The 14,878-nt window shown below is 43.8% G+C and overlaps 1 protein-coding gene across 1 annotated transcript in view; it reads left to right on the top strand.

Annotated features, from left to right (window-relative positions):
- The window catches only part of BRCA1 (BRCA1 DNA repair associated), a 413,307-nt gene that overhangs the window by 292,756 nt on the left and 105,673 nt on the right, over positions 1-14,878 (top strand). The window contains exon 17 of the mRNA XM_082271609.1: positions 11,733-11,810. Coding sequence (XP_082127735.1) covers positions 11,733-11,810 — 78 coding nt within the window. The remainder of the gene's footprint in view (positions 1-11,732; positions 11,811-14,878) is intronic.

Here is a 14,878-nt window from a genome sequence, read left to right as displayed (position 1 = left end):
TCAAGGTCTTGGGATCCTCTGGCTGACGCCCCAGATGCTCCGGCGGCCTCTTGGGGTCAATATCGTCTGATTTATGCCTTTCCTCCAATACAACTTCTGTCAAGACTGCTATTCAGAATTGAGGTAGAAGGAATTCCAGTCATTCTGGTGGCACCAGACTGGCCTCGCTGGTCTTGGTACGCAGGCCTGGTAAGGTTGATAGCAGATGTCCTTTGGAAACTTCCTTTCGGGGAAGATCTTCTGTCTCAGGGACCAATCTTCCATCCTGCTTTAAGCTGGCTTTAACGGCCAGGCTATTAAAAGCCATGTGTTGAAGGACAGAGGTCAAAAATCCATTTTTATTTATTTATTTTTTTTTTTTTTACTAAATCCTATATACACAACCCTATACCCACAGCTGATCCAGTGGAAGGCACAAAACCCCAATAAAGCATGATTCATTTCCACCTCCACCAGGGTAAAAAATTCCTTCCTGATTCCCAATCCCCTGGTTGTTCTCCTATGTCGTACTCAGACAATGAAATAAAAAAAAAAAGCATCCCTCTGTGAGACTGTCTGAGAGTTCTGGGCCTCATGCTGGCCTCCTTTTGTGGGTGTTTTATTCACCCAATTCCATTCAAGGCTTCTCCAACACAATATTTTCTTGGTATCTAACAAGTATGCCTCCTCTCTCAATCTGCTTATGCTCCTAGGCATCCAAGCAAGCAACTCGCTTGCTTTTCGCACCAAGCTTTGACAATGAGGATGTCGTTTCTATCGTACTACTGGAAAGTGATAACAGATGCCAGTCTCACAGGCTGGAGAAGAGTGTTCCAATCTCCTGCAGTAGTTTGTATAATACCCCCAAATATATATTTTTTGAAAGCACCGGACCAGTAGAATAAAAAGGTGCTACTGAATTTAAAGGCCCCACGATATTTGCGCAAATGTTTATCAAAACAATATTTTTGCTAAAAATACACTAAAATCATTATTGGCAGATAAAAACACAACAAACATTCCTACTAAATATAAAGGCTTAACCTGTATTTAGTTAAAAAATAACAAATATTTGTAACTTTTAAACTGCGCTTTTTGGGGAAATGCTGAAAATTGAACAGGCGCAAAAGTGTAAATATCCAAATTTCTCTGAAGATTTAAATTTTTCCCATTGGGGAGGTGTAGGAGCACTGAAAAAGGGAGTCGGAGCAGTGCCGGGGGTAGTTTGAATAAAAAGGTTGCTCTGTGCCTGCCCTGCAGCACGGAAAGCCGGGGGGAAGGGGAGGTGGGAGAGCTGGCTAGCAGCTGCAGGGCAGGCAGCACCTGGGAATTAGGTAAATGGAGGGGGGGTTGGAGTAGCATGCGGGGGGGCTATTTTCTCTTTCCTTCATTGATGGACACAAATCCTGATCTTGACCATTGGGTTATACTGGTCCCTACAGCAGTAGGACACTAGACAGAAAAATAACTTGACTACTCCTATGGGTGTTCCCAGGTGGTATACTCCCACTCTCTGCTATAGGTTTTTTTTTTCTGCCTAGTCAGGAGTAAGGACCTAGTTCTGATCTCCGCTCCATGCTAGGTCAGCCACATCATAGCCACACCGGACGGGAGCTGGTCTGCGTGTTAAACGCCCCGCAATGTCGCATACGATCTGGTCTTGGTCTGCGTCGCAGCGTTCCTCCTGGCCGACAGCCCCCCATTTCGATGGGGAGGAGGTTCTGTCTGGAGCGGTGCCCTCCTGGTTTCTGGTATGGTGAGTAGCTATTCCCCCTCTTCCCCTGGAAGGTTTTGGGTTGGATGCAGGCCCCTCCAAAGGAGGGTCGGACCCCCGTCTCCCCCTCCTTCCCGTTAGCCCCCCCCCCATGGTTCTGATGGTCCTGTAGGTCATCTATCCCCCCCTTTCTTCTCCCCCATCCCCCTCCACCTACACTGGGGTTGTATGGTGGTTTGGCTATCGGCTGGGGCCTGCCCTGAGGGGTCTGCGGTCACACGCCCTGAGTTCTCAGATAGAAAAGGCGCTGGTGGGCACACTGATTTTGTCTGTGCGTGAGACTTTAAAAATGGAGGACGCAGCTGAAGCTGCGATGGAGGCCCCGTCTAACTTTGGCACTCACAAGCCGTCTTGAGCGGCGACGGTTTTCTTATTATTTTGACAAATTTGTTGCAAAAGAGTGGGAACGTCCAACACATCCCTTTGTGTTTTGATTTGCAATGAGGTATCCATTTGAAGAGTCCCTCCTTAAGAAGTGGATTGTTCCACCGGTGGTGGATCCCCCGGTTTCCAGTTTGAATAAGGCAACCATGATTGCGGTATAAGAATCACCGGTTTTAAGGGTCCAGCTGACAGAAAGGCGGAGGCTGTGGCCCGCAGCATGTTTACTGTAGCTGGCTCAGAACTCAGCACTGTCTTCACTATTGCCCTGGTGTCACAAACTCTGACCTATGGGCACCTCCCCCCTGCCTTTGCGGAGCTGGCGGACCAGTTTGTTTAGGGGCTGCAGTTTATCTGTGATGCCTCTTTGGATGCGGCTCCCCTGATTTCTACACTGACTGTTTCAGTAGTGTTGCTTATGCATGTTTTGTGGCTCAAATGTTGGTCTGCGGACCAGACCTCTAAAAAAAAATAAAAAAAAAAGCCTTCACTGATTTGAACTTCCTTTTCCGATGCGGTTCCTTTCCCTTACTAGCCTGTGGAAGAGCGCCTTTCTTCCGCAGGCTAATAAGGGTAAGAAACCGCGTCGGAGACGTGGCCCGTCCTCGGCTCACAGAAAGTTTTTTTGTCCTTCAGGATCGGCTGACAAGGGTTCAAAACCTTTCAAGGCTTCTTTGGGAGGATATAGCGAACTTTGTCTCGCAAGTCCAAAGCGGGTTTCTCCAAACCCGCAGATGAGGCTCCTTCTGCATGAAAGTGTGCCCTCATCCAAGCCTGGAGTCCTTTCTGGACTATGGACCTCCTTGCTGCAAGACAAGTGGGTCCATGAAGTGATACGGTTCGGCTACAAGATCCAGTTTCGCTCTTACCCTGCGGTGAGGTTCTTTCCTTTCAGTGTGCGTCTGTCTCTGGATTGATTTCAAGCCCTCCTCTGGGCGGTTCAAGACCTGTTGCTTCAAGGGGTAATTGTTCAAGTTCCAACTCCGGAACATTTTCAGGGGTTTTATTCAAAACGGTTCATGGTCCTGAAGAAAGAAGGCAATGTGCTTCCAATTCTGGATCTTAAGGCCCTGAACTGCTTTGTGAGGGTACAGAAGTTCAGAATGGAGTCTATTCGCACGGTGGTGGCATCTCTGTATCAGGGGGATTTCCTTGCCCCTATTAACATCAAGGACGCTTACTTACACCTTCCAATATGTGTCTGTCACCAACGTTTCCTCCGCTTTGCTGTGAGAGAGGCGCATTATCAGTTTGTGGTGTTACCCTTTGGTCTCGCCTCTGCTCCTCGGATCTTCACAAAGGTGTTGGCTCCAGTGCTGGTGTTGTTACCTCAGCGAGGAATCGCAGTGCTGGGCTACCTGGACGACCTTCTCTTGGGAGCAGAGTCTCCTACTGCTCTGATGGACAACGTGGACATCACTATATGGTCTCTGAGTGAGTTCGGCTGGCTTTTGAAATTTCAGAAGTTTGCTCTGGTTCCTTCCAAGAAACTGGACTATCTGGGTCTGGCTCTGGACTCAGCTTCAGCCAGAGTGTTCCTTCCTCTGGACAAACTCAAGAAGTTGCATGTTGCAATTCATCTCTTGCTGTCCCAGCAGGTGGTCATCCCTTCGGACTTGCATGAGGGTGCTGGGCCTGATGTTTTCTACCTTTTGAGGTGGTCCCGTTTGCACAGTTCCATACGAGGTCCCTGCAAAGGGAGATCTTGGCCAAATGGGACAATTGTCTGAAGTCTCTGGACAACCAAATCCAGTGGAGCTGAAATCAAAAGGGTCTTTGATCTGGTGGCTTCATTCTCCAGCTCTTTGCCAGGGCAAATCTTTTCTCCCCCTGTATAGGACAGTGGTCACCAAGGATGCCAGTCTGTCTGGGTGGGGGGGGGGGGGGGGTGTCCTGGGTCAGAACTACACTCAGGGAGTTTGGACTCTGAAATCCTGAATCCACTCATGATCAATGTCCTGGAACTCCGAGCGATTGGGCTGTGCCTAATCTCTGGATGGATCGCCTTCAGGGGTGTCCGGTGCGAATATAATCGGACAGTGCCACAGTCATGGCTTATGTCAATCACCAGGGTGGAACAAGAAGTGAATTGGGAGCTCTGGAGGTTGCCGGCATCCTTCGGTGGGCAGAAGGTTTCGTTTTGGCGCTCTCCGCCGTACACATCCAGGGGTGGAAAATTGGCAGGTGAATTATCTCAGTCGGCAGGCGTTGGACCACGGGGAGTGGTCTCTTCATCCAGAGGGGTTTCATCAGCTGTGTCCCCAGTGGGGCACCCTCAAGGTGGATCTATTGGCATCCCGGTTCCACGGGAAGGTGCATAGGTTTGTGGCACGGACATAGGACCCACTAGCGGACGCCACAGACGCACTGGTGGCCCCTGGAACCAGTATCGTCTGATTTACGCCTTCCCTCCTCTCAGGCTTCTGCCAAGACTCTTGCGCAGGGTCGAGGCAGAAAGAATTCCGGTCATTCTAGTGGCCCCCGATTGGCCTCGCCGATCTTGGTGTGCCAACCTTGTGCAGCTGGTCGCCGACGCTCCTTGGAGACTACCTCTCAGGGTGGATCTGCTGTTCCAAGGGCCAATATTCCATCCTCCTTTACAGTCACTGGCTTTGACGACATGACTGTTGAAAGCGAGGTGCTTGGAAAGCGTGCATTTTGTGGTGTAAGTCGCTTGCTGTTAGCTCCCGCTCTTTTTCGGTGGCTCGGGTCTTGACCCTCCTTCAACGGGGGGTTAAGCAGAAATTGGTGGTTTTCTTTCAATGACCCTTCGGCCGCACACTCCCTGGTACGTACTTTTATTCAGGGGGTTCAACATTTGACTCCACCAGTGCGGTCCCCACTACCGCCTTGGGATCTCAACCTGGTACTTTCAGCTCTATAGCAGCCTCCCTGTGAAAATATTCGGGAGATTCCCCTGCTTAGGCTATCCCCGAAGATGGCCTTTTTGGTGGCTATCACTTCTGCGCGCAGGGTGTCGGAATTGGCGGCGTTGTCGTTCCCCTTATTTGGTGGTCCACAAAGATAAGGGGGTTCTTTGCCCCTGTCGTCTTTCCTTTAAAGGTGGTCTCTGATTTACATCTGCATGAGGACACTGTGTTGCCTTCCCTGTGTCCCAGGCCAAAACTTTCTAAGGAAATTGCGTTGCATTCCGTGGATGTGGCTATTCCGGTGTATCTGGCAGCTACTAGCCTTTTAGGAAGTCAGACTCACTATTTGTGCTCACGGATTGGCCTCGAAAAGGACTATCCGATTCTTCTGCGACTATTTCTAGATGGATCAGACTGACAGTGACTATTCGATTAAAGCGGTGTTCCAGCCTCCCCTCTCCCTCTTCCTCTCCAATCCACATACTGTAGCTACTGACTTTTAATATTAAGACACTTACCCGTCCTGGAGTCCAGCGATGTCGGCACCGCATCCGATGTTTCCATCGGCTGTCAGGTGCTGCCGCCACCATTGCCAGTGAGGGAACCCAGCAGTGACGCCTTGTGCTTCACGGGCGGGTCCCTAATGTGCGTGTGCAAAGCGCGCTGCGCATTTGTATTGGCTTGGCAGCGGGGGAAGGAGGAAAGGGCCAAACTTCCGAAGGACAGTGCCACACCGCTGTCTCCCGGGAAGTGGGGAAGGGTACCTGTCAAAAGCAGGTACCCGTTCCCCCCTTCCCCCTGAAAGGTGCCAAATGTGGCACCGGAGAGGGGGAGGAAGCAAATGAGTGGAAGTTCCACTTTTGGGTGGAACTCCGCTTTAAGGTCAGGTTCCTCCTTTCTCAGTAAAGGCGCATTCTACGTGGGCGCTCAGTGCTTCTTGGGCCTTCCATTATTAGGCCTCAGTAACACAGTTGTGCAAAGCGGCTACTTGGTTGTGGGTGCACACTTCCATAAAATTTTCAACAAAAATGGATGTATTGGCATCTGTGGATGCCTCCTTTTTGCCGCAAGGATTTACATGCTGCTGTTTAGGGGTGTAATGTTTTTCAGGTGGGCTCCAGTTGTTTTTGGTTGAGCTCATGTTACCTGGTTGGTGACAGTTTAGCCTTGGGAATTTTCCCACCCCTCATGTTTGACACTGCTTTGGGACATCCCAATGGTCATGAAGATTAGGACTGTGTCTGTCAATGAACAAAAGAGAAAATTGGATTTTTGGTTTACCATAAAATCAATTCTGTGATGTTCATTGACGGACACAGCACCCACCCCTCTATGGAGTTGTATTACTTCTGACACTGCTTGTAACAAAACTGAGTACCTACAGCAGAGAGGGGGGAGTATACCTCCTGGGACTGCCCATAGGCGTAGTCGAGTTCTTTTGCTGCCCAGTGTCCTACTCCTGTAGGTGGCAGTATAACCCAATGGTCAAGAAGATCAGGAGCTGTGTCCGTCAATGAACATCAGAGAAATGGATTTTACGATAAAATGTATGAAAGTGCAGCGCCTATAATTAAATTATCCGTGAATACATAAGAAATGTTATGTTGTGCAACAATAATTTACATATACACATTGGTGTTAAATTGTATAGTATTATCCGTGAAAAAAACATAAAGTGAATTGCAAATGATGTAAATGATGACACAAATAAAATGGAAAAATGATATTAAAAAGTTCCCAATCACCTGTGCACAAAAATTTAAAGTGATAATCCGTAAGCAGTACTAACTCATTGGGCTCATTCGGGATCCTTAGTTGATAGCTAATTAACTATCAGAGTGTGAAGATACTTGTTAGCAATTAGTGCGTACAACTTTCTATTTAAACTACGATTGATTCACCGACCAATCAGATCTCCCTGAGGAAGACACGTCAGTCCCGGTATCGTCACGCGTAGGGGAGGGGCCAAGGCTGTGTCGGTGAGCAGATCGTATAGCAGTTAGAGGAACGCTCCAGTCTGGACTTAACAGCGAGTATCCTATTGAGCTTCTCTGTCGGCTGTGTGCCTATTATATTCGGCTTGAATAGTCTGGTACATCTCAGCACCTGGCAAATGTACGTGTTCAAACCTTATTTTAATAAACATGTTTTTATCAAAATATTACTTGCCCCATGGGTATATGTTTTCTTTTTCCCCATGCATGAGAGCTGATGAATCCATTAAAGTCAGATTGGGAGCCAGAGGTTTGGAGGAGTTCACACACTCTTTCCCTGCTGGAATATATTTATGCTTTCATTAACCAAGAGTAATTGCGAGGTCACACTCTGAGGTGAGAACCCACCTTGTAGGGGGTTACACGAGTGAAGTTGAAACATCCGACAAACCGTTTTGTGAAACAACTGCTTACGGATTGTCACTTTATATTTTTGTGCACGGGTGATTGGGAACTTTTTAGTATAATTTATCCATGGATTTTATTTGTGTCATCATTTACATTATTTGCAATTAACCTTATGGATTTTATTCACTGAAGATACTATATCATTTTAAACCAATGTGTATATGTAATGAATTTATTGTTTCAAACATCCCATTTCTTATGTATTCACTGATAATTTAATTATAGGCGCCGCACTTTTATACATTTTACCATTTTATACACATTTACCACAGGCAGCAGAATATATATTAAATCACATAGTAGCTCGCAGGATCACCCATAATTATTTTGGATTTTACAGTAAGTCAAAAATCCCATTTTCCCTTTTTGTTTTTCCCTTTTGCGTCTGCTGAACAATTATGCTATAAGTTCATGGTCACTGAAGTGACCATGAGCTTCTATCAGAAGGAGAAATGAGGTCTGTACGGCGTACGGACCTGGCCAGCTGTAAGCAGTGCTGTAGGTCCGTACGCCGTATGGACCTGGCGGCAAAAGGGTTGTGTCTTGTTATGAAATATAATTAACAGCTGTGTCTTGAATGATGCTGAATTTCTTTGGCATGTTGGAAATGTCTGGACATATGACTGCCAAATCTTTTAGATTTGTCCATGGATTTTATTTTTTCCTTCCTGTGATCTTGGCAGTAGTTGATCACTGTTGCATGGAATGTTTAGTTGTTTTGCAAGACCAACCTGCGTCATAGCAGATTAAAGATAATGAGTAAATTAAGATCTATATAAAATCTGTATATAGGAGAAAAAAAAGAGAAGGGACTAGTCATTTACATAGAGCGATCTTATCCTGGTTTGCATAATAGGCGTTTAATTGGGCTTGATTATGTGTAGGTGGGTGGAAAAAAAGCCATCCTGCTTTTTTCTTCTTGTTTGTGTTCTAATTGTTGTCCGTTCATTTACAGAACTGAGTAGGACAGCTTATGCCATAACAAGTGACACATTACTTCCCTCCTTGTACTGCTGCTGTGTGCAAGATTGGCATGACTAAGAAAATTATTGGAAGTAGAATGATTCTTATGTGGCCGTTGCTGAAACAGTGTTCGTGGGAATAATTTAGACAATTTGTGCAAGCATTAAAACTGTTTGCTATTTAAATAATTGAAACATTGACTGTATTCAACAAAGAGTAATTGGAGATAGTTATTTAAAAAGATGTGCACCTAAGTTTGAACACATTTTTTTCTCATAAAGTATTCCTAACATCTTTCACACTTGAGGCAGAAAAGATGTTATTAGCCAAATTACTAAATACATTGAAGCTTTCAGTATGGTTTTAGCATTGCAGTATACTCTGACGCAAATGTTTGTAATATTAGTTATGGATACAATAGGACCCAATGTCTTTTAACCACTTGCCAACCGCTCAAGTTGAGGGTACTGCGGCAAAGTGGCTCGTTATCGTCCAGTGACGTAGACCTACGTCGCTGGACAACGCCCCCTCTCGCCGCCGGAGGCTCGCTCCCATTGTATTCAGACACAGCGGGAGTCGGGCCAGGGGATCGTCTGGGATCGAGTGTGGAAATCCGCCCGCTTGTGTAAACAAAGTGGGCGGATCTCCTATGTGACAGATTACAGGATTCAGCATAGCTGAACCTTCGATCTGTGTCACACAATCCCCTCCCCCCCACACACATCAGTAAGCATGAGGCGAGGCATATATTTAACCCCTTGATCACCAATAAAGTTAACCCCTTCCCTGCCAGTGTCATTATTACAGTAACAGTGCATATTTATAGCACTGATTACTGTAGTAATGTCACTGGCACCCCCAAAAGTGTCAAAAATGTCAGTTAGGTGTCCGATCTGTCCGCCGCAATGTCGCAGTCCAGCAAAAAAAATCGCAGATCGCCGCCATTACTAGTAAAAAAATAAACAAAAATTACAAATCTTTCCCGTAGTTAGTAAACGCGATAACTTTTGCGCAAACCAATCAAATTACGCTTATTGTGATTTTTTTTTTTACCAAAAATATGTAGCCGAAAACAAATTGGCCTAAAATGTTAAAAAATTTTGATTTTTAATTTTTTTTGGGAATGTTGTATATCAGAATGTAAAAAATATTGTTTTTTTTTTTTTTTTTTTTTCAAAAGTGTCGCTCTTTTTTTCAAAAATTAAAAATCGCATAGGTGATCAAATACCACCAAAAGAAAGCTCTATTTGTGGGGGGAAAAAAAGGACATAAATTTAATTTGGGTACAGCGTCGCATGACCGCGCAATTGTCCGTTAAAGTACCGCAGTGCCGAATCGCAAAATATAGCCTGGTCAGGAATGGGGTAAAATCTTCCGGTCTTAAAGCGGTTAAAAATACGCTCATTGAGGATTTTTTTGTCAAAGACATGTAGCTTAATACATTTTGGCCTAAATATATGACAAAAATTTAATATATTGGATATTTTTTAACTGTCAAAGTAGAAAATGTAATCTTTTTTTATTAATATCGCAAGAAATGAAATTAGGTGATCAAATACCACCAAAAGAAAGCTCTGTTTGTGGGGAAAAAAAGGACGTACATTTTGTTTGGGTACAGGGTTGCATGACTGCGCAATTGTCAGTTAAATTTGCGCAGTGCCAAGTTGCAAAAAGTGGCCTGGACGTAAAGCAGGAAAATCCTCCGGTGGTAAAGTGTTTAATTTCTTTGTAGGACTTCAAAGACAAGATCTCTCTCTGCTTTACTTCCTAACTCTGACCCCCGACAGTCTTTGCTTTCTTGTTTCAACAAACAGAATCTGCTTCCTTCTGCCATGACATCCATACTGTTGAACAAATCCAACAATGAGAGTGAGAGTGTAGCGGTCAGAGGAGTAGGGGACCGCAATGCAGAATTCAAGTACGGTACAGCAGACAGAGAGGCTGAAGCAGATACCGGCTTTATTAACCAACAGAGTATAATGGCCGGAGAATGATGTTAACAGTAAAAACAGATTACATAGGTTTACAGCAAAGTTAACTGCAACGTGATACTTAAAATGGCGTTCCCGCCAATGCACACACAGAGATACAGGCTACTCTGTTATATGATCCTATCTGATTCCCGCTAACCGGGACACGTTGCTGCAACGCTCTGTCTACAGAAACCTGTTCTATGCCCTACCACAGGTTAGCACCGGTGCAACTCACAGTTCTGTAGGTACAGCTGCTTTATCTCAGTCTCTGTGATGGTGGATGCAGTCAGGTCTCTGGATCTGTCCCTTGCTGTCTGTAGCTGCAGTCTCTTATGCACTGGTCTGGGTTTCTTTGCAAGTAGTTTATCTTGTTCTGTCACTTGGAGGTCACTGCAGTCTGGCCCCTTGCTCTGTAATTTGCTTGAGGTGCTCTGGGATGTTCTCTCCTCTCTTCCTCTGGTTCTCAGCTACTGTCCGTTGTATCACAGTTCAGTTCTGTCTCCTCTGGCAAGATCCTGTTGTTCTGTCCCAGGATTATACAGTCTATATCCCTCTCAAGGCCACAGCATGCAGTACCTTTCCTCAGCTCAGCACAGCCATAGAGAGACGAACACCACACACTTTCTGGAACTTCCTGCTTCCTCCCTTCACCTAAAGCAACAACAGTGACCTCTTGTGGCTGGAAGATGCATGACAGTCTGTGGGAATTTCTCAATAGAACTACAGTGTACTGAAGTTAGTCATTCAAGGGGCTGACCCCCTACAAGAGCATCAGACTTGTAATGGCTATAATAGGTGGAAGTGGAAATTTAAGTACAGAGATCTCTTTATCAGTGTTCTCCAAAGGCAATTAGACTTGATAACTTTATGCAAAGCTGATATATTTTGAGAGAACTGAACCTTTACAATTTGGACTGTAGCATTTTTGTAACACCATCAATAACTAGAATAACATTTTTCAGAAACCTGTACAAGCTTTAAATGTTTTTTTTTCAGGCAGATTTAACAAATTCTTAGAAAGCCTTTATGTGCAAAGGATCACCATGAACAAATGTTTTTGCTTAGATTATAATTCAGGAGCTTAAAGTCCTATACCCTAATAATATTGTTAGTATCAATAGGACAGTTGTTTGTAGTACATGAAAATTTGTTTGGTTGACTATCGATATTAGTGACAGGTATCACATCAGCACTATAAAATCACAAAGCCAGTTTAATACCCTATATGGCAATGTGCTCAGATTTGTTCCCCTTGTATTTAGACCCCTTCTATATGTCCCCTTTGTGTGGGTTTTGCTAATAATTGGGCTTGTATCTTATTGAAATTGTCTTATGTAGAAGAATTACCTCTCTTTAGGATTTGGTTACCATTTACTTTTCTTTCTTGCAGATGAATATCTGGTGTGTGAAAGAACATTGAAGTATTTCCTAGGAATAGCTGGCAGAAAATGGCTGGTGAGCTATGACTGTAAGTAGGATTCCTTTATTACCAAAGAATTATTTTGAGAAATATTTAATATGTATAGGAAATGAAGAAAAACCTTATGTACTGGCGATATCAAGACACTCAAAAACAGCAGAAATTGTCACAAAATTAGAGAAGAGTCAAACCTCACACAGTTGGAGGGGAGTTGAGGAAAGCCAGTCTGGAGGCTTCATGCACCAATCAAGATGTAATTGCCAGGCTGGCAACTACATGTGTCACCTGGAAAGGATTTCCTCCTGCGATTGAGAACAGCATGGATTATGTGAACCATCAGCTGCTAGCGGCATCCTTTCTGTGGCTGTTACATTCTTGCCAGCCAAATTTTGACAGTCATTCCCCCTGGCTCTTCTTGCTCTGCCACAGGCCATGGAGAGCTGTGGATTGGGGCACAGAGCCCCTGGTCTGAACTTTTCTTTATTCCTCTACAATTTGAAGTGTGATGTTTGACTGCTTCTTGACTGTTTTTTTTATAAAGACAATGTCACGCTGATTTATTGTGCTGGGTTTCGGCTGTTTTCGAATTTAATATGTATATTGCTGCAAAATAAACCAGTTGTATTTGTCACAACGGCCAGTTCTGGTGAGTCCTTTTTTGTGTTATGTAGAATGCAACAGGAGGTGCTGGAACACACTGTTGTGTACAGGAATAGAGTTTAAAATAATGGCAGGAAGATATCACTCTTTGAGTATCAAAGACATTTAGGCAGCCATGGGTTTTAAACCTCATTGATACTTCATTATATTTTACCAACAGTTTGAATGCATGCATCTACAGATATTTGAAAAATATTGCAATTACATTTTTTTTTTTTTAAAAGCCATGGGCTGGTTAAGGCTACAAGCCTGTGTCTGTAACTAAAATATATTTTTTGGGTGTACTGGCCTATTAGCATTTGTCCAGTAATACCATAGATAATCAGATGGATACAGCATACCTATCTTTGCAACTGGCTGTGAGTTAAAAAAAAGAATATATATTTTTGCCAATCAATTAGATACTATGTTAGAAGTATATATAGTGTATATTTTTTGGGGGGAAATTTGTCTGCAATAGTATTTTTGTGCATACAGAGTAAAGAATAATCACTAAAACCTTATTTTGCTCTGATGCAGCCTTTCAATGACTTGTCTGCATTGAATTACATTATCTGTTTTATTTGTTACTCCAAGCATTTCTGTTCCTTATCCAAAAAACTCCTAGTTGTCTGGTTCATTTCTATTCCACCTACTCGTTTTGTTTTAAACAAACTATTTGTGTTGAAGCAACCTTTCTGAGACACAGGTTTTATTTCTTAGCTTTTTCCTTTTTTTTTTTCCTTTTCCAGCTTTTCTAGTTATTAATATTGCAGTCCTGAGATATCGCTGTGTATTCCTTAGGCCTTTTGTCAATATAGAAGCGGCTGTCATTTCTTATTGTACAAGTTGTGAATTTGCAGCTTGTGTGATTAGATGCTTTTTATACCATTTCAAAGTAGAACCAAAGGAATATATTTAAGACTGCATTAGATTTTCATTGTTGTGTTCTTCACAGAATCTTATTATAGGGATTATCCACAGAAAATGTTTTGTTTTATTGTGTGTTTGTACATGCCAGCAATAATTTAACCCAGTCTCCTGCAGGATTTTTGTTAAAGCTAAAACTTTAATTTTATACACAGCGTTTTATACCTTTCAAAATTCCTTCTCTGTGCCAATGTCCATTACTTTTATGTACTTGGTTTCTATGCTCTGATAAACCTCAAAGTTGAAGTTTACAGTTGAATAGCCAGTGTGTGAAATAAATAACTTTCCCTTCACATTAGAGATTAGAGTCCCTTTTTTTCTCCTTAAAGCATACCTGTAAAAAAAATTGAAAGCCAAATCCATCCACCACCTCTTTAGACCTGCATCAGTCTTTTTTACTGCTTATGGTAAGTCACAATGATGACCAGTCCTTTTCCCTAGGCTTACCTTTTATTTTTTAGGGCACAACTTCCAGAGTTCAGTTCATTAACATCTATGGTAATTAATTTACCATGTTGCCATACAGTCTGGGGCAGTTGGTCATTGTCTTGTTTTAGTTGCAAGGAGAAATTGCAAACAACTAACTAAACGCCTTGTAATGCAGTTCTTATGTTAATCATAGTAAATCCATTTTAGAGTGTATAAACATGATGAAAATAAATGTCCCCAAATTATTAAAGATTCATTTTAATCTATATACCAGTGATGGCGAACCTTTGCACCCCAGATGTTTTGGAACTACATTTCCCAAGATGCTCAACTGCACTGCAGAGTGCACGAGCATCATGGGAAATGTAGTTCCAAAACATCTGGGGTGGCAAGGTTCGGCATCACTGCTATATACTAACAAAAAGTGTACAATTTCGGATTGGGCAAGGTTAAGCATATTACTATTGATGTCAGATGTGCAGGACGAGTCCAGAGGGTTAAATGAGGCAGAGATGTCAGTGTTTTGTTGAGTGTATTGAGGGGTAGCTTTTCTTTTCCAAGAATCTATGATACATGCATGTTTTTAGGCCCCAAGTAAGTGCTTAACCACTTGCCGACTGCGCGCAGTATATTTACTGCGGCAGTCAGCCCCGGCCAGGCAGAGTGACGTAGGTCTACGTCGCTACTTGCCGCCGGTCCTGTGCGCGCTCCCGCGCGTGCCCGCCGACACCGATGGATCGATTGGGTTCAGAAGCGATCAGTCATCAGGTCCAGGCCAATGATTTTTGGCCTGGACCTGTAGATCGGTCCTGCCCAATCAGCTTCTGTTCTGAGTCTGTGAAATGTAAACACAGATTTAGAAAAGACGTGCCCTCTTCTCCCATGATCCTTTTTGGATTCATCTGGAGAAGAGAGCACATCTAACTGTAAGTACTGCACCAAACACAGTCACACACAGCTAGATAGGCACATTTACCCCCTGATTAACCCCTACAGCCCCTGACACAACACACACTATATACAGCATATAGCATTTACCTATATACCTGTATAAGTGTGATTTGTGGTCAGGTGTAGCGCTTGCGACCCCCCCTTTTCCACTTGAATTACCCGCCACC

This window comes from Pelophylax lessonae, assembly GCF_965119305.1.
Source record: "Pelophylax lessonae genome assembly, chromosome: 11".
Lineage (NCBI taxonomy): Eukaryota > Metazoa > Chordata > Amphibia > Anura > Ranidae > Pelophylax > Pelophylax lessonae.
The sequence above is the reverse complement of the archived record's forward strand: the minus strand, read 5'-3'. Positions and strand labels throughout refer to the sequence as shown.